Source organism: Amphiprion ocellaris, chromosome 8 (assembly GCF_022539595.1).
Source record: "Amphiprion ocellaris isolate individual 3 ecotype Okinawa chromosome 8, ASM2253959v1, whole genome shotgun sequence".
Classification (NCBI taxonomy): domain Eukaryota; kingdom Metazoa; phylum Chordata; class Actinopteri; family Pomacentridae; genus Amphiprion; species Amphiprion ocellaris.
Window position 1 is genome coordinate 24,993,840 of NC_072773.1, and position 25,116 is coordinate 25,018,955.

The 25,116-nt window shown below is 39.6% G+C and overlaps 3 protein-coding genes across 3 annotated transcripts; all 3 read right to left on the minus strand.

Annotated features, from left to right (window-relative positions):
* Window positions 1–4,126, minus strand: LOC111588715 (dual specificity protein phosphatase 7-like). The gene is made up of 3 exons (XM_023299233.3): window positions 3,422–4,126; window positions 2,381–2,809; window positions 1–1,694 (listed from the first exon to the last, which is right to left on the minus strand). The coding sequence occupies exons 1-3, from the start codon at window positions 3,789–3,791 to the stop codon at window positions 1,384–1,386; spliced, it is 1,110 nt and encodes a 369-aa protein (XP_023155001.1). The 5' UTR covers window positions 3,792–4,126; the 3' UTR covers window positions 1–1,383.
* Window positions 4,127–7,523: 3,397 nt separating this feature from the next.
* On the minus strand, window positions 7,524–13,172 carry LOC111588726 (5-aminolevulinate synthase, non-specific, mitochondrial-like). The gene is made up of 11 exons (XM_023299250.3): window positions 13,043–13,172; window positions 11,478–11,683; window positions 11,153–11,329; window positions 10,936–11,034; window positions 10,637–10,856; window positions 10,358–10,542; window positions 10,031–10,210; window positions 9,583–9,747; window positions 9,229–9,497; window positions 8,876–9,038; window positions 7,524–8,586 (listed from the first exon to the last, which is right to left on the minus strand). The coding sequence occupies exons 2-11, from the start codon at window positions 11,665–11,667 to the stop codon at window positions 8,426–8,428; spliced, it is 1,809 nt and encodes a 602-aa protein (XP_023155018.2). The 5' UTR covers window positions 11,668–11,683; window positions 13,043–13,172; the 3' UTR covers window positions 7,524–8,425.
* A 2,697-nt stretch (window positions 13,173–15,869) lies between these two features.
* spo11 (SPO11 initiator of meiotic double stranded breaks) lies at window positions 15,870–24,568 on the minus strand. Its single transcript, XM_023299224.3, has 13 exons — window positions 24,188–24,568; window positions 22,612–22,725; window positions 21,712–21,800; window positions 21,277–21,343; window positions 21,045–21,153; window positions 20,652–20,738; window positions 19,484–19,520; window positions 19,219–19,328; window positions 18,993–19,092; window positions 18,563–18,600; window positions 18,114–18,190; window positions 17,633–17,744; window positions 15,870–16,215 (listed from the first exon to the last, which is right to left on the minus strand). Exons 1-13 carry the CDS (start codon window positions 24,298–24,300, stop codon window positions 16,096–16,098), a joined length of 1,173 nt encoding a protein of 390 aa, XP_023154992.2. The 5' UTR covers window positions 24,301–24,568; the 3' UTR covers window positions 15,870–16,095.
* Window positions 24,569–25,116: the final 548 nt, after the last annotated feature.

The following is a 25,116-nucleotide window of genomic DNA, read 5'->3' on the forward strand; positions in this document are numbered from 1 at the left end:
TTCAAGTAAAAATATACAATATATTTGTTGTATAAACTTGTACATAATGTCTTGGACATTTAGCTTTACATATAATATACATAAGGGTCCAAACAGGGTCACTTTCTTATCCTTCATGATTTTCAGAAAATGTTCCCCATCACAAACCATATTTTATGTACATCTTTGCAAACATACCAGACAAAACAGCCCTTGGGTGCACTTAAAGAGGCCATGATGAGATACAAGTGCCTTGTATAAAAATCCCTGAAAGTGTCTCTCTGTGAGGTAAGAACACATTAGTCGAACTCATTTCCTTTCATTTCCTCTCATACATCCAACTCATTCATTTGTTCTGAGACGAGACTGGCAATAGAGAACAGCTAATTACACATCAGGTTTCCCTTAACATTATTGTGCCACAAAATAAGTAGCTGCAGGCTGAAACGCGTTGGAGTAAAAAATAAGGTGGACATCCGTTTGTGTACACACTGATTACTTAGATATTTGTTCCTTTCAATTATGGCAAAAGCCAGTTTTACATTTTATACCTCGACAGGGTGACTGACATTTAGTTCAATTTCATGTTAAGGTATGATCAAGGCCTCAACAACAACAGGCAATATGACCCAAAGCTTACAGAACAGAGTCCTTGGTAAAACAGGATCACATGCAAATAATGCAGTTATAAGCAAGAGAATGTACAGGAGTGCTTCTGAAGAAAAATATATTCAAACTTTGATATTTTGCTTAAAATATCACAGTTAAAATATATACAAGGCATTGGCCACTTGAGCTTGTAACGAGACGATCAATGTGTACCAGATGTGAGTGAAGGTCTTTTAAGTGAAAGCACAAGAAAAACTGCTTTCTGTGATGAATGCAGACAACCATCAGAAGAAAGAACGGGACAATAATGCTAGGTTGGATCACTTAAGTAGCTTATTTCCCTCAGCTGGAGCACCAACAGAACAACTCACATTGGTCCCCAGAAAACATTCCACTTGGCCAAAGACTCGTTTTAGACCACCAAGGCAATACTCATAACTGATAAAGAAATACATAAACATCCGTTTTACAGCTGGTGAATAACAGTCAAACAACAATCCTAGATTTAATAGAAAAGTTATGAAACGTCCTGCTATTATGGCCGTACATGACCATTCATTAATGCCATGTATGGTAAATAGCAAAATTCGTCCTTGTGTTAGATATTAAGGCATCGAGAGTGGATCTAACAGAGCGAGTTTTCTGCATACAGCTGCGTTCCTTTAACAGCTCAATGAAGTCCCTTTTGGTGCAGAATACTGTAACTGACTTACTGCTTGTGTCAACTAGTTAGGTATCTGACAGAAAACCTCAGAGACACCAAAGGAAACAACGAAGAAGCTGTCCTATTGATCCTTATGTCGACTCCAGCGTGTCCAGCTGAAAGACGTTGTGATTGGTCGGTGTGGTGAAGAAGAGCTGCTCCTCATTGGTAGAGCGGTTATCACAGGGACTGTGCAGCCCTAGCGTCCTCTCAAAGTCCAAGAGCTGACCCATGAAGTTGAAGTTTGGCGAAATGTTGGACTTTTTCCTCTTGACAAAGTCGTAAGCATCATTCAGAGAGAGGTTAAGTCTCTGCATCAGATAGGCCACAGTGACTGTGACTGAACGGCTGATGCCGGCCAGGCAGTGGACCAGGATGCCGCACTGCTTTGATCGAGCTTCATCTGCGAGAGAAAGGAAAAACTAAAGTCAGCTAAAGTCCCCAGGAATCCATAGACGTGTATTTAAGTATAACTTACAAAAATGTGCAGTTTTCAGATTGTTCTACAATATGATTCAGGCTCTTAGTTGACAAAAGTAAACCTGATAGCGAAGTTCTTCCACATTTTATTTTGCTTTTAACAATTAACCTGACCAGCAAAACAGTATACCCAACACCCTTTAAGTTACAGACATTAACAAACAACTGTCAACTGAACAACACTACACAGAACTTACAGCACCTGGTATCAAAAACAACCCCAGAGGGCGGAAACAACTTTTCCTTCCTCATTCTACCTAAACCTCTTTATAAACTAGTTTACGAAACGCAGCACTGTAACCACCAAACAGACAAGAGAAAAGCTGTGGTTTCAGGTGTAGTAATGGTGAGAAACACCAAATCAAAAGCAAAAATGAAACAGTCATCGCACTACACTACATAGAACAAAAGAAGTGTTCACTTTCGAGTTTAATGTATCGTTGCTCAGTAGAAAACGAATTGTGTGATACTGTGGCCTCCCAACAAACTGGCACATTCACTTAAAGTCACAAGTGATTATTAGACAAGGCATTTGTGACAAAAGGAACTGAACACATCAACACACAAAACATTTTTTATTCTGAATCTGTGAATTTTAATGTCACTCACCTATAAATGATATTGCCTCTGGAAAGAACTGGGACAGGTTCTGACTCCAGTGGTCCGAAATTGGGATCTGTTTGTACCTGAAGTGGCCGTCGTGCTCGAACATGTTGGGGAGATTGGGTGTGACGTTCAGGATGTATTTGATGTTGTACTGGCCCAGCACATCCAGGTTAGTGGAGTCTTTGGCGCAGCCCAGGTAAAGGTAGGGCAGGATTTGGACGGGGAAGGCAGGCTGATTGCTGGGGATGGGGCTCTCCTCGGACTCTGTGGCGCTGCTGGGCTCTCGGTCGGACTCCCCATCGGAGCAATCCGAGCTGATACGCAGATTTCCAAAACCCAGGACAGACATCGGTGGAGAGGAGCTGGGACAGGAGCTGTCCAGCAGGGTCTCACAGTGCTCTGGGTACTCTGTGTGGAACTTTACAAATCCACCTGGATAGGAGCCAAAACCCAACAAAGTCACATCTATATGGCTAGATTTGTATTTCATAAAAAATAGAGACACCTTATTTATACCAACTAACTATATTTTTAAGTCAAAAGCTGCGATGAGTGTTGAAGCATGACTGTACAGACCCCCCAACACGACCATTCATGAAATGCATGCCTGCTCCTGCTGGAGCAAAACATGGCGCAGCCATTTTGGAATTTTAATTGAGAATCTCAGCAGTGACACAGAAACTTTTCAGCAGCCTTCACACCGCAAAACCCACAACACTGCGTGAGCGTCAGTGACATTTACGTTCACAATAAAGACGGTAAACACAGTTCCATTTTCCTTTTCACGCCTCGAGGCTGGCGTTTGAAAGTTTAACCCCTCACATTGTCAAAACTTGTGCTCCTTTCTTTCCATTCACAAAACATTAGTTCGCTTCAGTTTGTAACGACGCTAAATTGTGCTACTGTTGCGCCAAAGCGAACTTAAAATGTAGCGACAAAAACGCTTGTTAAACGACCGCCCAACGCTAGAAATTTGAACTCAAACACACATTACTCAGAGTTGATTTATTGCTGTTGGATTTTGGTGACAGGGAAACCGTTTACCTTCCAGGTAATACGCTTTACAGCCGTCCTCCCACAGCTTTTGAAGAAGTAGACCCAGAACGGACGCCGGGGCGCCGCTGTCCTGCCAGTCCACCGAGCACTCGTCGTACAGGACCACCGTGTCCGTCTTGCACCGCCTCATGAACTTGTCCTTATCCTCATGGGTGGGGATGATAGTCCGGATGGGTATGTTGCCCTTCTTGAACCTGCGGAGCATCAGCCCCGGGATGGCCAGGTTTATGGCGGTCTCTATGTGGGATGACTCGTACAGCTCATGTGAGCGGCAGTCCAGCAGCAGCAGAGAAGTGCCTCCGGACTCTAACTCGAGTTGCAGCCATTCCACGCTTTTACTCGGCGTCACATCAGACATATCGGACTCAATCTCATACTACAGGCAGCGCAAACACTTACTACATAGTCCATCAAACGGCGGTACACAGCAGATCACAGGAGATAAAAGTAATAAAAGAAGAAGACGGAGCGTTAGATGTTGCCCTGCCAGTGCATGGCGCTTCTGCCTGAGCGAAGAGATTTCCCCTTTTTCCTCCTCTGTGTTTCCATCAGTCAGTAAGTGTGATCTGCAAACTCAATGCAGAGCTCTAAATTTAAAATGTTTGCTCTCTTCATCAACTTCAGCGGCTCCACATTGTGCCAAGGTCCTCCATGCACATTCTCGTTTTACCATTCCGATGCATGGGAGTTTTTTTTTTTTTTTTAGTTGACAGTAGAGCAACTCAAGAGGGAGGAGTTTATTCCTTACGATTTAAAGTCGCAGCAGAAATATCTCAAACTTTGGTATCAGTAAGTCTCAATGGAATAGATTTTTTTCAATTACTATAACATGACCATCACAGTTCTGTTCAATTAGGGTAACTTTTAATTGGACTGTTATCACCCTGATCCCTGCATGTTTAAAATGTATTTTCTAAAGGAACCCTTTAATATTAATTATGGGGCTCAAGATGTGTCTGAGTTAGTAGGCCTTAACAGTTGCATCTTGCAGGACAATTTACACCTTTAGAGGATGGAAGTTCTTACTAGTAAGCTATGGTTGTATTGCTGCACATAGTAATATTACTGCAGTGTTGTCCCCTGTTTCTAACCAAATTGAGCCCTTTCATGATGCATTTTTGACACACGAACCCTTTGATTTACTGCATTTTCAACAACAACAATATTTTGGAACATGCCTAGTTTCTTACATAGGAATGTGTGTGCAATTCACAATTTACGGTGAAATCACACCAATAATAAAAACTCCATCATCCCTGACTGAGTCATTGCTTTGAATGGGGTGATCCATTTTGTTGCAGAATGTTTCACTACGGAAGCCTGCTCTTATCTTTCATCATGATAATATTCATTATGAGGTGGGACACACCCCTGAAACTGCTCTCTTCCTCATTTTTTATTATATTTCTGGGACTAAATGCACAAATGAATCCTTCAAACTAACATTCTGACTGGAAAAGGGAAGTCAAAAGCATGCTGCTGTGCACGAGTGTCTTTTCTTAGAATGTAACTGCAACATTCCCATGGTTCATTACAGATGTGTATAATAATGTGGGAGGATGGCGAATGAGGAGAAAAGTGAGAGGGAAAGGGAGAGTGAGAGTGAGTGAGGTGCGTGCAGTGGGAATCCATCCATGCAGCTCATCTGTCTGCACACGTGAGTGTTGAGAGGGAGACACAGATGTGCAGGGCATTGGGATTAACACAGGATGAGGAATAGAGCTAAAACCCGCGCACACATTCACATCCGCACACAAAACGCTCTCAGCCATAAACTGATCAGACACACAGCGATTCACCATATCACTGGCACAGTACGCTGCACCACCATTCCAGCACCTGCCTCCACATACATACAAAGTGCCTGTGGCCTCCTCGTGCCCACATGATTGCAGCTCCAGCTGAACTCTCTTCCTGGAAGTAGTGCAGAGGTGTTGGGCCTGCCTTCAGACTTTCTGTAATAAGGAACTGAGCAGCGAGCAATGACACAATATGTTGATGACAGAGGGAAACACAAAGGAGCCTTTTGTGCATCTACTGCATATAAAGGAAGAGCTGGTTTAGGTGAAAGGACGGTCCCATGTTTGACACTGAACTGTCGTGTAAAACCCTCTGTGTGATTTTAAATCAATGCAACAGGAGTGTCAACTTCAAAGAAATAAAATCAACGTCGGATGTTCTGAGCTGGCAACACTTGCGTGATAGTGGTGAACACCTGACTGCTGCACTTCCACCAACACTGTGGTTACATAATGTTGCTCCAAACGTGAGCTCATGATAATTCTCCCAGAGCAAAGAGAGGAAACGTCTTTGGTGTGCAGAATCCCAGGTTGTGCATGTCAAGTGCTGCTTAAAGGGCTTTCACACATACCCGGTGGATACACAAACACACTCCTGTCATGTGCAGATGTACGGTGGGATGAGTTCCGAGATGAAACAGATGGGAGGAGAGCTTCCTCTTCATTGATGTTTCCCTGCGCGTGGGAGTAATAGGCATAAATTAATCTAATTTTATCTAAACATGGCGATCAGAGGCCACAGGATGGAAAGCTTAACGTAAAGACACTATCTTGAATGAAAAGTTCTATGAAATAGCCACGTTATTGGCAGATAAATCTGATAGCTCAGCTCATTTGAAACAATATCTACAATCAGTGATTTTGCAGGTCTGCTGTGAGGCTCATGGAAGTGTGTTTGCTGCATTTTGTTGCAGCCGACCTGATCTCCCATGTTATCTAGATGGGAAACACAATATCCTGTTTTGTGCTGATACCCTCTAGTGGTTCATCATGAAAGCTGCTGCACCAGTTATGAGTCATCTGCGAGAGGAGGAGGTGTCTGATGTCACAGCCTCACAGCTGCAGATATTGGAGGCCCAGTGTGCCACCATGCGGCGAAACCTTGAATGTCACAAAGTGCATTTCATGAATGAAAATCCAGATGACCACAAATCTGCCCTTAAGCTGATTACGCGCAAAGAAGACTATATGATACATCACTGCCCTCTTCACTAAACCACTGCGTTTTTCACTAAAAATACAGAAGAAAATGTTGTAACCGTAAGGAAAACTGCTTACAATAACACTATTTAATGCATTTTAATGTTTTTTTTTTTGTAAAACTTAATGGCAATTGTCTTGCACCACCCGAGACAATTGCCATTAGCTACAGAAAGAAGCAATGTCACATCACATGTGATAACAGATATGATACATTATCTTCCCTAAGAGCCTACATGTTATGAAACAGCTCAAATATACAGTGCAGGACATATATGCAGCAATATCCTGGCTGGCATGATAAATGTATGTTGATAAAACAGTATGATCCCACAGAGACATGGTTGAGCCATGTTAGTGATTTGACATCAAGGGAGTTTCCTGAGGGACTCTGTATGGCAGTATTTAATTCCATTGGTTGTCTCACTGACTGCTGGAAATGTGCAACAACTTCACCTAATATTACCAATAATGCACTATGATAGCTGCTATATGTGGAAACAAGATGTATGAAATCCTAGGTGAGGTCTTAGTCTAATGGGCTGGACAAGTAAGAAGCCAAATTGTGAGACTTTACAAAGATGGAAGATGGTAGAAGGAGTATCAGTTCAGCATAGGCTGAAATACAGTTGCAGCAGGAGTAAAGAAGGAGTTGTATTACTGGTAGAAGCCACATCGGCTGTCCTCAAAAACCTGACATCATGCACAGTTCTCTGTTTAGGCAGTCTTGCATTGTAAATTGACAGTGCACGTGCTTTTGGTTTGGCACAAGGATAATCTGTGGTCACGATTTCATTGACTGTTCAGAGAGTATGAATGACACTGCATGAAGTCGTGCTTTACGGATTGTGTCCAAGAAGAAAGTCACTGCTTCGCAAAATGGCACAAAACTGTAGCATTAAGCTCTGCCAAAGCACATGGGAAGAAGCCTGATGGATACTGGCAGCACATTATTTGGTGATATGAAACCAAAATAAATTTATTAGGATCACCGGAGGTGGTGTAGATGTAGCCAGAACCACCACAGTGAGTGTGTAGTGCTGACTGTGAAACATGGAGGAGCAGATATGGGACTGCATGGGAGCAGAACGTGCAGTAAGATGACATTTATTGATGGAACAGTATAATCACATACAGAAAGTAGTATCAAGAAGCTTAGCAGAAGAAGGAATTTTTCAACATGACAATGATCCCAAACACACTGGAACAATCACACAGGAGTTTTTAAAGGAGAAAAAAAAACTATGACCTGGTTAAGAACAGGGATTTGAATCCAGTGGAAAACCTTTGGACTCAAGTAGAAGGCTGAATACAAAACCCTTCCATTGAAGAACAGCTGGGAAGAATGGCAGAACATCTCTTCACACATTTGTACACTGCTGTCATGCATTCACCAGAATAATCAAATGTATCATCATATGTAAAGGATATAAAAGATATTCCAAAATTAAAAAAACAAAAAAAAAAAAAAAAAAACTAGACTCTCGCTAATAAAGTGTCTGGTGATTTTGCTACAGTTCATAAATTTAGACCTTTCAATATAGGACAGTTAGTTACATATTCTTTGTTAAAATTAACTGACTTTATTCTTGTTGAGCAAAAATAATGTGATCAAAGAGGATGATTTGTAATCATGTAACACTTTAATGGTAGTGCACCATATTTTGTTGTTTACTGTGTATGTATTCATGGATGTTTTAGCTAAATGCATGTAATACATGGCTGTTTTACATGTAGCTGTATGATGTCTAGGAAGGAAATTATATTTAACATGTGAGTTTCTTGGTAATGGTTCAGTCCTTCACTAAAAATCTTATTTTACACATAAGTGAAAGAATAAATTAATGTATAGGCCACATGTATTAAAAATGAACACACAAGAGTGAATGACTGCTTTAACCACATAAAGATCATTTAATATGCAGTGAGATATTAGAAATAAATTAAATAAATAGCATAAATATTACCAAGATTTAGGTTTTTTTATATGACATTAGGCCACCGCTGACATCGAGTGACTGAGACCTTTGAAGTAGGACTTTTCTCTCTCACTCATCAGCTCAAAGTAAAGCGGCTGCTGGCAGAAGTTACACTCTCCTGAGGAGTGCGGCCTCAACTCCAAACCCACCTCCTTCCACGTCTTCACCAACCGATCTGTGGAGATCAAGACAAGCACAGAAAGGTGAGGATACAACAGTTTTGCCAGGATTGAGAGATGTTAGATATTAAACAAAAAACTGTTCAAATAGTTCAATTTGTAGTGAAGTTTTAAAATATGTTACTTGCTTCACTATGCAACGTGAACCAAGTAACATATTTACAGTCAGAGACAGTAACTGATGCATTATTCCTCCAAATAAAAATGTAACATTGCGCTGATAGTAAATATGGTAAAGGGAATTCAGTGCAGCAAGATAGGACATTTTATTCCAAGTGAACATACCAACAAAGTAGTACATCATCTGGGGCGTGTGGTGTGGTGTGGGGGCGACACGCAGCAGCTCCTCCCCTTTAGCCACAGTGGGGTAGTTGATTGCCTGGACGTAGATGTTGTAGCGAGACATCAAAATGTCACAGATCTCACTGTTCTTCTCTGCATCTGAAACCTTACAAACATGTACACATCAAATTGTCTGACATTGAATTTAGATTATAAAACTGAATTTGCTCTTTATATATATATATATATATATATATATATATATATACATACATACATATATATATATATATATATATATATATATATATATATATACACATACACCTAAATTCATGAATTATTAATTTCCTTACTCGGACAGGAATGATGTGGCTCGGGCAGTGGACCACTGGAAGGCCAGAGTCCATCAGCATCTGTCGGAGCAGCTTGACACTCCTCTGATGTTTCCGCCTGAGCACCTGGCCTTCCTCACTTTTCAGGATCTTGATGGACTCCGTTGCCCCCGCAAGCAGCATGGGGGGCAGAGAAGTGGTGAAGATGAAGCCTGCAGCGTAGGAGCGCACAGTGTCCACCAGAGCACTGGTGCTGGCGATGTAGCCGCCCACACAGCCGAATGCCTTGCCTGGAAATGAAACACGTAATAAGTTATATGTAACAATCGAGGGTGTTATGAAATGTTGTCCGTCATTAGTGAGGCTTCCACTTACCGAGGGTTCCGGAGATGATGTCCATTTTGTGCATGACTTTATCTCTGTCTCCAATGCCACCTCCTCTGGGTCCATACAGGCCCACAGCATGCACTTCATCCACAAAGGTAATAGCACCGAACTTGTGGGCAACGTCACACAACTCTTCAAGTGGGCACACTGCACCTGTAGGAAACACAGCATTCACCAGACCATTTAACATCATAAAAACAGCTTTTTATCAGCATCGTTAGCATCCATCGTTGATTTAACAAACATTCCATTTGTGATTTCATGTATGCATAGAAATGTCATTTTGATAAACTGATAGAGATGCAACAAGCATAAATTCAAAAAATCCTCGATGTCCTTGCTTACTAACGAGTTATTAAAACACACTGATGTAGAATAAATGACACATTTTCTATTAGATAACACTTACACCTTAGTGGGAGGGCTGTGAACTTACCATCCATTGAATGCACTGTTTCAAAGGCAACAATCTTTGGAGTGGAGGGGTTGGACTTCTCGAGCAGCTCTTGTAGGTGGCTGACATCATTATGACGGAAGATGAACTTCTTGACCCCACTGTTTCGTATACCCTGAATCATTGATGCATGGTTGCCTGCGTCAGAGTAGATCTCACACCCTAGCAGAATGAACAAAAGGAAACTAAATATTAGCATTGCTGTACATTTCAGTCTAAATCAGAAAATATGTGAGAAAATACAATTTTATTTTGTATTAAAGTAAAGGTGTGCAAATTTAGATGACATATTTTAATATGGATAAGTACCTGGTAGCATTTTTGCCAGAGTAAACAATGTGGAGTCATTGGCGACGAAACAGGACGTGAACAGCAGTGCTGCATCCTTGCCATGCAGGTCGGCCACTTCAGATTCAAGGTCCACATGAAATTTGCTTGTTCCTGAAATGTTTCGGGTACCTCCTGCACCAGCACCATGCTTTCGTACTGTCTCACTTAAGGGGAAAAAAAAGAAGCTTTATTATCATGCTTTGCATTTTAGCTGAATTTCCATCTATCAACACTAACCAGGGTTATAGGTCTACTCACATGATGGCCTGGTTGACTTTGGGATGACGGCTCATGCCGAGGTAGTCATTGCTGCACCAGACAGACACATTTCTCTTCGCATGTAAAGACTCTGAGTAGTCGTCTGCCATGGGGAACGAGGGGGCAGAGCGGTTCACTGTTTTAAAAACCCTGTATGTGTGATCTGTCTTCTTGCTTTCAATCTTCTTTTCAAAAAATCGGTCGTACTGGAAGGTGGCAACTAGGGCATGAAAGAAACAAGTGGGGAATTTTAAGGCTTCAAATTGATTGCAAATGCTCACTAAGGGAATAAAGCTTACCTTTAGGTAGATTGTCCTTTAGCAGGTGGGTTGCTTTGGCAGATATATCCTTGTCTGCCTTGACAAGATCGACATCTGATAAATCCAAACTTGTTTTACCTGTTAAAGAAAATACTTTAAATTTTACTGTCTACTCGAAATATTGACCGTAGACAATTTACGCAACTGGCCTCATTTAAAGCTAACCAGTTATGGGTGTATCTGTGTGACTGCTCACCGCTGCGGTAAGAGTGCATCTCCTGGACATCCTCCTGCAGCTCCATCCTGGCCTCTCTTACGACGCTGTTCTTTTTCTGCACCATCTCTGCAGCCAGGAAAGGGCATTTGGAGCCGACAGCCTGGCCAGCAGGAGGTACAGGGTGACCTGAAGGCAGCTTGACTTTGCGGTTTGAGTCTACAGAACACAGGAGGGAAAGTTTTAACTCCAATCCGTTCACAAAATACAACATAGCTCACTTGCTCGCAGTTACATTGCCGTTAACAGTATGGCTGTAACACTGAATTATTCACAATAGGATGCATTAAAACTTGTGACAACTCACCATCATTCATCAGAGCGCCTTTGGACAAAAAAGTTGAAGAAGACAAGGATCTGGCCAGAGGTCTGGAGGCCAGGTTCATCATCACCGGACATTTTTGGGCATAGCTCCCCAGTGACGTTTTCCCACCCAGGTGGAGGAAAACACTGGGAACAACAGTCAAGAAAGGGCAACGGCGAATCACTGCATCCATATGAGATAATGACGATCTAAATGGGAAGCAGAAAAAGAGAAACATTAAGAGCTTTCTGGTAAATGTTCAAGGCAGGAAGGAGAGCAGACATCTGTTACACATATTAAATAAATGCACTGAAATAAAACCTGCTGTTAGCTACTTTTGATAAATATTATTCAAGAATAATGTATCATGTATCTGTTTTATCTAACTTTTAATTTTTTACATGACTGTTACCTTGCCCAGGTCTCTCTTGTTAGAGATTTAAAATCTCAATGGGACTTCCTGGTTAAATAAAGGTAAATAAATAGATAAATAAATAAATAAATAAATAAATAAATAAATAAATAAATAAATAAATAAATAAATAAATAAATAAATAAATAAATAAATAAATAAAGAGAAATAGCATGGGAAGTGTGATAAAAAACTCAACAAAAATAACCCTGGTAAAGCTACCACTGCAAGAGTGTAAAAAGAATGAATTTAAGTACATTTATTAAAAAAAACTAATCCTATTTAAAAGCCTTTCTCTACTTTTCTCCCAGTTGCTTTTTTTTTTTTTTTTTTTTACCTGAACACATCCCAGTCCACCTTGATGGAACAGATGAAAAATGCCTTGCGAAACATGACCAACTCCACACTAATATACGAGCACTGAGAGCAGAGAGTATGTTATGTTAAAATCCCCAGAGACTACTTTCATTCACTCTGCAGTCAGCTGTCCTTGACAAATAAAAGGGAAGGGCCTCTTAAGGGCCTGTCTCGCTACTACAAGTTTGGTCTTATTCAAGACCGAGGAGAGGAAGAGCCATCTGGCCGCTGTTCAGATGAAACGGATACAAGACAGCAACAGTTTGAGCTTCCCATATGTTGCAAAACAGGGTCTGGGTCTCTATTTGAGATGGGAGGATCCTCAAAGTCAAACAGGATGCTATTTAATACAGTCATTCTATTGAATTATCAGTATTATTAATAATTTGCTTTTAAAGATGAACTGCTTTTAGGTAACTGACCTTGACCCTGAAATATTTAGTGAAATGACCACTGAATAGACAATAGATCTAATACAATGCTCATAAAATAACTGTACACAACTTTAATTTCCCCTATGTGGCATTTCAGCCACTTACAGCTTTTAATACGTTTGAAATCCTCATCAATTAAACTGCATTTTAGCTGAAAACTGTTACTGACAGAAATCACTTGAATAAAATTAGTATTCACTGTGCACTTTCAATAAGAAATTTACAATACAGGATAAAGAAATGGCCTTGATCAGCATCAGCTCACCAGAACATTGGTTGCATTCAAAGAATCACCGGAGGTTAACATGAAAATGAACCACAACATGAACACGTCTGTTCAACACTGACCTCTTATGTTAACTCACCTGATTTGTCCTGTTTAATTCAAACGGTGCTCTTCAAGTTGAGCAAACTCCAGCGGGCGAAATGACAGGTTACGTAGCAGTAGTAGTGGTGTTGCGAAAGCACAGTCACGCCCTGAGAGACGTCACTGCCGCTGAGGTTCATTGCGTCTGTGCGTCATCGCGGCCGCCATATTGGTACGGGGAAACCTCCAAATGTACAGAACAGGAGGTCCATTGATAACCGCTAGACTTTTTAGAGGAATTATTTACAGTACGTGTCCAAGATCCAAATAGGATTTCTTCAATCAATATTTTGGTAGATGGCAACAGCAGATTAATATATCTATATGATATTTAAGCCGTTTTTTTTAATCCTACCTTGTTCATTTCTAAGTATATATTATTTCATAATTTGTAAAATGACCTCCATTATATAATTTTGCTTAGAATTTAGAATACAAAAACTTAATTTAAAAATTTTTTGGCAAACACTTTAAAGATTAAACAAACCATTAGCATGATCACTGTTAAATGTCTAGTGAAATGGTTCAAGTACAGCGAAATATAACAGCAGCAGGCTTGTGCAAGTTTTACATTCTGATTAACAAATCTTACATGTACACCTGCAAATAAAAGCACCAGAGAAATTATTATGTTTTACTTTTAAAGACATGCAAAGTTTGACATTTTCTTGCCAGAACCCCTCTGCAATATCGCGGCGACAGAGCAGCATTTTGCAAGCAATACAGTGTGTGTGTGTATATATATAACGTATTACCTGCTGTACTCTAAATACTGTTCAATTCATACAGTAATGCCAGCAGATGGAGCTATTGCCCTTTAACTCCATTTACGTCTATTTAAGAAACACAAATTGCCTCTGAACATGTTTCTGCCAATGTAAGATCATAAATGATTAATAAAATAATACATTTTAATTTCTTTGTTTTAAAAGTGGCTTCTGAACTCGCTAGAGTTGAAAATTGCATGAGAAAACAACTAAATGTATTTTCTAAATTATTGGCCTGCTTGGGTCGGCTACAAATTCACCTGTCGAGAATTTCCATTTTTTTTTACTCTACTTGTTTTCACGTTTAAATATACTTTTTACTCTACTACATCTGTGTCATTTATCTAACTTTACCCACAAGTACAAACTATTATCGATTCATACACATATTATGCATTTCTATGGATTATTCAAACTAATACAAAGTTGTTAAAACTGCCGTGACAAATCACACCATCAAAGTACTGTTTAACCACATCAATAGTATTTATAGTCAGAATAGCTGAATGAATAGGTTATTTCTGCTTTTGATATTTTAAGTATGTCTTTACCTTTAGTAAACATGTAAAGGACTTTTTAATGAGTATTTTTTTTTATAATTGTTAATTCAGTTACTTTTTGGGAATTCTTTAAGCCCAGTTGTCCCCTTTTATTGAAACAATGCAACTTATTATCCCACCAAGGAATGCAGTGGAGTTACGTGACTATCGCCATCGGTTTGTCTGTCCGTTCACATTACTCAAAAACGGAATAACGGATTTGGATGAAATTTTCAGGGAAGGTCACCAATGACACAAGGACCACCTGATTAGATTTTGGCAGTGATGCAGCTTATAGTCTAGATGCACGGATTTGATAAGGATTTCCGTATCATTGTGAGATAGTGTCACGGTGTCACTGTAACTATGAATACAAGTGAACAATACGTCAGCTGCTTGCTGACAATCACATGATTGCACTCCTACTACAAATCCACCACTGAGGACCACGAATTGTTTAAAGTGTAATGTGTAATTTCATCTGTCGAAAATCATACGACTAAGCAGCCTTGGTGGACTACTGCGCTCTGAGTGCTTTTCTTGTTTCCTTTGTCATGCAGGCAAAAGTTTCTAAAATGTCCTAAAAATATGTATTTCGTTATATATGTAAAATATTTAAAACAGTTAAAACACTGTTTACGATTAAACTATGTTTGTACATTTACATGAGGTCCTCGAGTCACGTTTCATTGTTACGTCACAGCTGGTTATGTGGAACTAGATGGCGAGTGGAGCAGACAAATACATCGTCATGCGGTGCTATAAGAAGAAGATGGCTTTGTTTTCATTCGCCGGCTGTACGCTACATTGGATTGTGCTATACATAGGGGACACGTAGGAGAGTGTGAGTTCTGACTTAGGGCAAAAATCAAATTACATCGCAACGTGTGAATGGAATTCCGACGTAAGTCGAGGACGCCCTGTATACTTGACATTATTAAAAGCTGGAGTAAAGTAGGGAATATAAGTCTGCAAATAAATAAATTCAAGTAATGCATAAAGAGCACACAATTATTAAAATTGAGCCTCACTGTATCTAAAATCGGGCATTTTGCTTCACAGTAATACGTTTCCTGAAGAACGTATATGATGTATAAAATACATCATTCACAAAATATTTTTCCTACAATGTTGGTGGTGATATTGACAAAAATTTTAAAGAGTTCAAAGTTTTCTTCCCAAGTGTAGTTCATGACAATACACATTTTCAGCATAATGCACACTTCCTGCAGCTGCTGGTAAACAGATTATACAAAAAACAGCAGCTTGACCCCTAATTTGTACTTACGAAAAAACACACCTCTACTGACAGTATGATTCCAAGTCAATTAATTGTTGTCAGCACACTGGTGATTTTTACATCAGAAAGTATAAATGTAAGCAGTTGCAAATCCTGCAAAGCACACTTGGAAAAATTTAATTGTACAACACTGAAATGAAGTCAACTAACATACTGCAGAGCCAAACATCTTGATAATACAAACACTGCAAAGAAGGATATGAGACCAAACACATGCTCTGACTTGTTAGTGGGATCACAGGGTTTTAATATATTTCTCAGTTACATGCAGTATCCACACAAAGGTCAAACAAATAATTTCAACAAATAAATATGAAAACGCTACAAACTTATATTAATATTTCAATCTAATGAAGTCAGGTGTAACAGCTGCATCTTAGATCTTTAAGTTTTGAAACTAACTTTAGCAGTTCACTTGTGATTCCACTAAGTGGCAGCATCGTGCTCATACCCAGCCTCCGTAGCGCAGCTTGTTGGGCAGGTAGATGCTGGTGAGGAAGTCAGGAGCTATGGCTGCCAGCGACTGTATTTCAGCCTTCACCTTACTCTGCTGCATCAGTTCCATCTACAACAAGAGCAAACACAATTTTGAGGAGTATGCAAGAGGAAGCCGTGCAAACAAGCATAAATCATTAGGTGTTTAACAGCCACTCTGCAGCAGAATGGCTCTCTGTATCCTCAGTACCACTGAGCTTGGAGTCTTCTCACACACATTCCTCTACCATGTGTCACATGAGCAAAACGCTATAACTGTTAACCTCTGAGGAAGAACACCTTTTTTTCCTTTCTGAAAAACGAATAGTGCTCCTGAGGCCAATAATTTCCTAAGTAGGCTCATAAGAGCTCAGTGTGGCAGGTTGCGGGTGTGAAAGTGACAAAATTCAGTGTTTTCATTTAATTGATAACTTACATTTACTTTCATTTAAACTATTTTCAAAATAAGTTCAAACACATTCATGTCAAGCTTCTTTTGTTAGTAGAACAAATTCATAATATGGCAATCGCCCACTTCATTTGAAGGTGCTTTGCAAAACCAGTGAAGAAGTTCATCCGTATTCTTAAAAAAAAAACAAAAAACAAAAAAACATCTTATTGTCAGTCAGTCCACTCACAATATGCTTCCCAGCACTCTTTGAACCAAGCATCACGGTGATACACAAGCATGTCGAGGCAGACAGACTGAAGAAGGCCGAGTTGAGATGATTTTGGCCTGTGTTATCTCAATTATTGTGTTACCAAAGAAATGGTTGCGTGTAGAGCTGCTGAGAAATCAGTTGTGGTCCAAGTGGTGGAGTTGTGTTTGTTCAGAGCTGGATTACTCTTCCAGGAATTACCGTCCTCTCTCTCCCTTGGCAACATACAACCTACTGATCCCTGTCAAAGTGAGTTACAAACCAACTGAGTGATCAACTCACCGAGGATTGATTTGGTTGTCAATATTTGTAAATTCACCCTATGTGTCACTGAACCGCAATTGCAGACGCTTGGATATGTTTTGTCTTGTTCCTTCTCATTTTGTTGGATGGTCTGAGTTGTGGTAATTTTCTGTTTAAATAACTGCACCAAACTGGTGGTTTAACTGAGAGTGTGTTGGACTCCTTTAACGTATTTCTCCCACAAAACAGATTCCTCATTTCACCCGATTGCTCCATTCGCCCAGTCAGTGTCAGTGACTGAATGACTCAGGTTAAGATTTTGTGCTGTTATTGTTTAACTGCCATTATTGTTTTGGTTTTATGATTGTTTTTTGGAAGGTTTTGTACTGAAAATTTTAAGTCCTGACTGGCACGCTAGCAAAAAGAATACCAAACAGAGTGGAAAAAAAAGCACTGGATCTCACGCCAGGACAGAACTTCTATCTAAATACCAGAACACTTGATGCTTTAATTCATCACAATGGATCAAACCCACACATCCCAATGCCTCTCCCATTCTCCCCATTACTCTTTCTTCATTTTACCTCCCTCTTTCCTTTCACTCACCTCTTTCTGCCAGTCTGGTTGGCTGGTTAAGTATGGTCTTTTGAGGAGGCTGTTGAGTTTGCCTTCATCTTTCTTGGAGAGCGGGATCAGGGCCTCCTCGGGAACTCGTAACCTAAAAATAAAAAAAAAAATCACAATTCCGACATTATTAAGCATGACCAAATGAATTTCTTCAGACATGTCTGTTGATGGATATTGTCCATGCACAAGAATTATGTTTATGATTAGGGGTTAGCATAAAGATAAAACAGTATAGACTACACTTAAATGCATGTAAAAAAAAAAATCCTTTTTGGCCTAAATTTGTTTAAGGGGATATATACTTAAAACTCAATATGTTCTCAGATGCAGTTCCTGAAAGGAAAAAAAAGTGAAGGCAACAGCAACAGAAACCAAAACAAACAATCTAAATGTCCCCAGAATATAATCCCAATTAGAGGCAGGAGGAGGAAGTAGGAAGTAGCGAATGCGGAGTCCAAACCTCTGGAGGTCAGAGGGGAGGAGGCCTAGCCACATAACGCTGGGGACGGTCAGACTGTGGGCCTCAAACGACATTGCCTGTGGAAAAACCCACACACACACACGCCCAGTCACACAGACACATGACATGCTTATACACAGAGTTTCAAACAAACACACAAAAAATCAGCACTGCACCTTCGTAATGTGGTTATGCCCGACACATGTTCACAATGACACAAGGATGATTGCACAAACACCGCAGAAATCAAGAAACATGTTGCCATATGATCACTAAACATTCATGTCAGTTTAAATATTCTGAGATGCGTGATTGCCCCCCCCCCCTTCTTTTTTTTTTTTTTTTTTAACTCAAAGAGGGGCATAATTACATATTGCTAACAGGGAGACACTAAACAGGCTACATTGGATAATGCGGAGTACAGGAATAACTGGCATGGCAGGACTCACCACTGATCCGTACTTGTAGATGCACATGATCTCAATGCCTAGGAAAATCAGAGGGAGAGACAGAGACGCGCTGCAATCACCGACATACCAGAGCAATTATCCTCCGAGATGTGTAACGGAGCTTAGAACAAAGTAAAGCATTACATATGTGTCTCGCCATGCGCTGGGAAAAGGGTTAGAGGTATGGGAGCTGACGGAAACAGAGCCATCCCGCCTGGACAAGATCACGCCAATGGGAATAATAGCCAGACTAGGCACCATGACGTACTGGACAGGTGCTAATGTTTTCTGGCTTAGCGGGGAATGCGACCCAGCTGTGTGTGTGTGTATGTGAAGATGAAAAGAGTCAAGTGTTGTTAAATGTGTTGAAATATGCAAACTATGTGTGAGAACTAAACCGGTTTGCACTCTGAGAGATGATTTGTCGTACCGTGAGGGTCAGCATCCACCAGGGCGAAGATGGGGATTTGCAGCACATCCCAAAGTTTCCTCACCATTAACCTGCTGTTCACATCTGGCACACCTTTGCCCTGATTCACGCAAACACACCTACTAAGTAAACAGAATACTGCTCTTTCTGGGCGGAGAGAACATTCAGACAAGAATGATTCAAGTCACATTTAAATTTAGTGGAAGAAGAAGAACAAGAAACTCACTGTGATTATGATGCAAGGAGAGAGCTTTGTGCAGAAGTGGTCGTCTAGCAGTCTCTGGAACGTTGCATCCTTCTCAACTATCATGATAAATTTTGCAGATGATACAATATCTGAACATGGTCAATGAAAACAGCTGCAAAAACCACATGATCTTTCCACGCCACACACAGAAAGACATACAGTGTATGCAGTGCACAATACTAAAGTACAAAAAAGTGGCAAAAAGGAAAGATTTGCGAATATGCACAGACCTCACAAAGGATACTTCTAATTCCAACAATATTTGATGAAACTGCAACAGCCTGAAAACAAAACAAAGTCAGAAAAATTGGAAGAGCAACTGAAAGCGTAGTCGTACTGGAGAGCGGTGGAGTGTTTGACACTGCATGCAGCACTATACAGCAATTATGGCATCACATCTTCAAGTAAGACATACACTAGTTGCAAGACACATTTCTGTCATCTGCAAAACTCAATCTAGTAAATTGGTGCCAGTAATCTGCTGTAAAATGTGACAATAATGTATAAAAAGAAGCAACAGAATTGCCTTTAAAAAAATAAGGTTTCGTTGGGCATTATGAACACCATCCAAACTTTTTGTCATTATATTTATGCAGTTTACAATGAAGACTCCTCAGGATACCATAAAGTTATGAGTTGGATTTAGTAAGAGGGGTTAATACGAGTTCTGGCATCTGTAGTCACGGTTGTGATTCGGAATTTAGTGTCACATTTTACCCGTTCATTGGACAGGATTGCATTATTCCCAAAATAGTCATGTCTACTTTCACTTTGTGATACAAGAAACAATGGGCAGGTCCACCTTGTTTCATTGCTGAATAGGATTATTCCATGCAGTTCCCTTGTTTATATTCTTTGATTCCCCGTGATAGAAAACTTGATCCTGGTGAAGAGAAGGTTTGAAGCAGAGCTGGCTTTGCTAAACGTACGTTAATGAAAGGCAGCAGTTTACTGAGCTTTTCTTCCACCTGCTTCATGTTGTTTTCAATCTGTTGTTTTCCACAGGCAATAGAAACTTGTACAGCTGGAGGAAACTCGAATATGCTGACCACAATTCTTCACATCTCTGAAACTGTAAATTCTGTTCGTCCAATGAAAGGGACATCTTTTCTTTCCTAGTTTTATGGAAATTTCTTCCTCATCCATATCAAGGGTCTACGGCCAGATGATATCATATACCATACATACCATACAGCCCCGTAGTGCAGTCATCAGTTGTGACATTAAGCTATGTAAATGAAAAGGACCTGATTAGCTGCAATAGCTCAGACTTAAAGCTCCATTTTTTTAGGAGGTACGCTGTAAGCTAATGAATGAAACTCATAAATCCAGCTATAGTTGATGTAATGTTTCTCAGTGTAGTAACATGAACACTTATAGGGGAATTGGTCTAGGTCGTTGGTTGAACTTACAGCAGAGCTCGAATGGCAGTTGATCCTTGTGCCGTCCTCCTCCAAGTAACACAGATGGCCTGAGATTAATCCCTTGGATGTGGCTAACTAGTGACACAAAAGTTACACACCCACACAATTTAACCCACACTCATATTAACACACACATGCATGCAGACATTTTCAAAGACTGCTCCTTTGATTTCAACTGTAATTCTACTTCTGTTTGATCAGAAAAAACATTTTTTCTCCACAGGTGTTTCCTGAGATATGAAACAGAGCAAAAATAAAATATCCACACTCAACAGATTTCGTCTGTGAGACCAGAACTAAAGCACTCCAAAAGAATGTGAGAATTTTGTTTTCCACAATACAATCACACAGTCATGCAAACTCACAGACATGCACACTTACGACATGCAGAGATCTGCGAGGAATCTTCAGCAAGCAGGAGATGTCATCTACTATAGTATCAACAGTTCTCTGTGAACCAAACAGCTGTGTGTTGTTGTAATAGATGTCTCTGTGGAAACACAATTTCACCAATATCTGAGCAAAATCAATTTGTTTTTACTGATATGCATTGGTATGCAAAGACAATGGATGTTTATTGGCGTCACTAAAAGGTGCGATGATAACATCTAACCTTTTTGTAGCATATGAGTTGCTCTGCACAAGCCTGTAGATGACTGAGATAATCTTGACAATCTGAGCTTTGAACAGAGAAACAAAGACATTTTTTTATCATTATTAAACATCAAACACTAAATTCACTGTCAAGAATGCTACATCACATTTCCTAAAAACGGGAAAAGATGTTCTCTTGTATACATGCGGTAAACCAACCCTTAACAACCTCTTTCGATATGTTCTATCTCTGCCAATTTGTCATCTAAAACTAAATCTAACTTTCGCTGCTGTTTATGCGTATGTTCACAATGAATAGAAACAAAAGCCACATGAAATACTAAACAAATGTGAAGACTTTTTGACTAAAAAGAATATTATTTGTTAAGATTGAAAAGCTGCAAACAAGGCAAGATGGGAAAATATAAAAACATAGATATGTGTAACTTCTCACCAAATTTAGTGGCAGATGCAGGGCAGTCGCTCCTAATGGTGGTGACAGAACATCCTGAACTCATTTGGAGCCCGACGGCAGTGTCAAAGCTTAAGTGGGAAGTAACAAAAGAAAAAAAATACTTATAGAAATAGATAAAAACAATGCAAGAAAAGAAGGAACTGAACAAATCTACAAACTGTCTGCGTACCACATTTACTTTCGGAGCTTTGAAAATCAGATCCCACCTGCAAGTTATCTAAAATTCCCCAGACCCTGAGGGCTACCTGTGAGAAGGCTCCTCCATACCTCTCCTTCCTGATTCATCTTTGGTGCTTAATCTATTGGATTCTCACATTTAAAAGGTCTGATCCAAATCATACTGTGCTTGAAAGTGCTGTAAGGTTTGATAAAAACAAGAACAGGCAGTCCTTTTAGCTCTGAGCATAAGGTCTCCACATACTAGTCACATTAAAGCCCTTTACAAATTTGTGTTTGTGTGTGTAGGCACAGTGCTTTCAATTCCTTATCACTCTTTCATCTTTTAAGCAGCAGGAAGTTATTTCAGCTTCAGTCATCTCTGAATCAAAGTTGAAAGCTTAGACTTTTTTCTTCCACCTGGTTGCCCTTGCAGCCTGCTTAAAACGTGTATTGCATGAATTCAGGCTGAGCTGAAGTGTGTATTTCCTCCTTAAGGAAATTAAACAGCAATCTAATCATCTTGTGTGGCCTGCCCTCCCACAAAAAAAACAAAAAAACGGTATAGATAAATGTTTATTTCTTTACACAACATGAATGCTTGTGTTTATCTTTGAAAGGTCAAGAAGCTTACATGGATCCCACACAGTGTGTGTAAAATGACTGCAGTGTTCAGGGTGAAGAGAAAACTTTTCAAGTTGCAGTTTGTTTGAGTAAACTTACCTGACACTGGCCCAGCTAGACCTCTTGGGCAGTGCCAGGACAGGGGCCTCGTCTTTGGACAGACTGGTCACTATTCCGAGGATTACGCTTTCAATGCGGGTCAAAATTTCCCTCCTGGAAGTAAAGATATGACACCAGATCAAAGACACTAAAAATGACCATGAAACGATAGACAATAATTTATCCTGTCACTATCAGTAGTGGCACAGTTTTGAAAGTGGGCTGGCAAAAGCTCAAGGCTGGGATTCTCTTTCCATTCAGTTAGATGTACAATGGTACAAATTCAGGAAAATTCTAGAAACTGTTTATGGATACAGCAATCAAACAAGAATGTTTGTTTCTGACTAATTCCTGAAAAATCAAGGTGCTAAATTACACTGATACAAAAACGATAATACTGCAACTGCAAGAAAGCAGTGTTGTTTATTCATTTCCATAATACCCCACAGCGGTCAAATACATCCAGAAATTTGAAACACAAAGCTCCTCTAAAACAGTGTATTGTATATATTGTGGTGTACTGTTTGTGAAGTCTTTGGCAACTATCACAGTCTCAAGAGTGGCATATTATTTTGGTCTTGCTTGTAGACAAAACAGCTGTGGTGTATTCTGGATTCACAGAATGTGACATCAATTTTGGTTCTCCTTAATTTTTAAGTGCTTATCCATTTACTACTTTTGACAAACTTTTGTGTTTAACAATTAAAATGCCCATGCTAAAAATCAAACTTTCATTGCTGATCATTTCAGTAAAATACAGCGTACAAATACAACAAGGTAGCTTTATCAGTTGGCTACGGTGATCATATTTTGATTATCGAAAACCAAGACAGTAGACCCGGCAACGACATACTCAAATGATACTTAAAGTTTACTCAGAGATGCCTTACAATTTCAATATGCCGCCTCTGTAGAGATAGAAAATTGTTATATTACCAAATACTATCTATAACCAAAGACACAAATTCAGATAGGCTTCTCAGAGGTTACTCAACATGTTTTACTATGACAAGTTTCAAAAATAACGAATGAAATAATGATAGAAAAAAAAAGTCTCTTCCATATTAGAAAAAAAAAGCTTACAAATACCTCTACTATATCAGCAATCCAACTTCAACAAAAATAGCTATCACAAACTTACCAAAAACTAACAAAAATATTTGTTAGTTAGTTATAGTTCAATTTAGTGGCCCAATGAAAAATAGTGAAAACCAGGACATTTTCATCACTTTGTGAAAAATAAAGTTTGGTCATCCTACAGTTGGCTAACACGGCTAGCTAGCTTGTAGCAGTGCTGCTTTCTTGCAATATTGTCATTTAACGTCACCTAGCTAGCTAGTACAGCTAGCTAACTGGTAACCACGATTCAGCGTGAAGTCTCGCTAAACTGCTCTTTGCTGACTTACTCATTTTAACTGGACAAGTTAGATATCGGTGACATTAAACTTTTGCAGTAGACAGATGCAGAACCGCAGTGACACCTGTTAGAGTTCACGCAGTTAAAAATGACGAAAACTCTTGACAAGCTAACCTAGCACAACACGATGTTGTTATGCTAGCAGGTGACTTAACTTACTGACTGATTTCCTCTTCAGCTCGCCGACGGTCTATCATCGCTTCCACATTGTTCAACAGCTCAGTACGAAGTTTGTCGATTTCAGAAAATAGTTCTGCTGTACGGGATCCCATCAGGTAAGTCTACGGTTATTCTTATTCTTATTATTGACCATCTATTAGTGCATTTACAGATGTTCCCGTGTAAGAATCGAGTGGAAACCTCGCGCGTTTTGCGAAGATATATTGGTTTTGACTTTGCAATATTGGTTTTAGCTTTAGACATAAAAACTAATGCAGGTAGTGTTGTTTGCTCACAGAATATTTGGTGTTAGGTGCACATTTAAATACTGGATCCAGGAAGCCAGCCCCGAAATGTTTTTGTTATGAATTACTGTGATGGATGGATGGATTTTTTTTTTTTTTTTTTAAATGAGATATACGTGATCTCTGAAATAAGATGTCTTCAGAGTATTAAATATGTGAATAGTGGTTATTTCTTTGTTCACAGTGCAGTGGTTTGGAGGGAAATATACTTTGCAGGTTGAAAGGGTGGAGTTATACAACTTCATGGGTGTGTCTAGCAGGATGACAGGCTGTGCAGTTAGGAGCGGTGATTTCAGGTAAGGTGAGGTACTAAAAGCTGTAACAGGAACTATCTTATTACTCCCACCATATTTACAGGTTAAGACATATCTGCACCATGGTATGTATTAATATAGCCTATTCTGTATTTCTGAATGGTATCCAGTGGGGAAAAAATTAATGAGACAGTATTTATTTACCTCAGTAGCAAGTATATTTACTTCTATTGCACATGTCCTACAGTATATATATTTCCTTTACTAATTACTTCTTCTACATTTCATAGCTATATATATATATATATATATATATATATATATATATATATATATATATATTTGCAAGCTTATATTGCTCATATCGCAA

Excerpts from the sequence above, each read along its gene's own strand:
- LOC111588726 (XM_023299250.3), bottom strand. The coding sequence starts at position 11,667 with ATGGATGCAGTGATTCGCCGTTGCCCTTTCTTGACTGTTGTTCCCAGT. Across the intron at positions 10,211-10,357 it reads TCTGGCAAAAATGCTACCAG|GGTGTGAGATCTACTCTGAC; the intron begins GTACTTATCCAT and ends TCATTCTGCTAG. Across the intron at positions 9,498-9,582 it reads CATCATCTCCGGAACCCTCG|GCAAGGCATTCGGCTGTGTG; the intron begins GTAAGTGGAAGC and ends TTTCATTTCCAG.
- LOC111588715 (XM_023299233.3), bottom strand. The coding sequence starts at position 3,791 with ATGTCTGATGTGACGCCGAGTAAAAGCGTGGAATGGCTGCAACTCGAG. Across the intron at positions 2,810-3,421 it reads TAAAGCGTATTACCTGGAAG|GTGGATTTGTAAAGTTCCAC; the intron begins GTAAACGGTTTC and ends GCTCCTATCCAG. Across the intron at positions 1,695-2,380 it reads AGAGGCAATATCATTTATAG|ATGAAGCTCGATCAAAGCAG; the intron begins GTGAGTGACATT and ends TTTCTCTCGCAG.
- spo11 (XM_023299224.3), bottom strand. The coding sequence starts at position 24,300 with ATGGGATCCCGTACAGCAGAACTATTTTCTGAAATCGACAAACTTCGT. Across the intron at positions 21,344-21,711 it reads TGCATCTGCCACTAAATTTG|CTCAGATTGTCAAGATTATC; the intron begins GTGAGAAGTTAC and ends CTCTGTTCAAAG. Across the intron at positions 18,191-18,562 it reads TCTACAAGTACGGATCAGTG|GCAATGTCGTTTGAGGCCCA; the intron begins GTGAGTCCTGCC and ends GTTTTTCCACAG.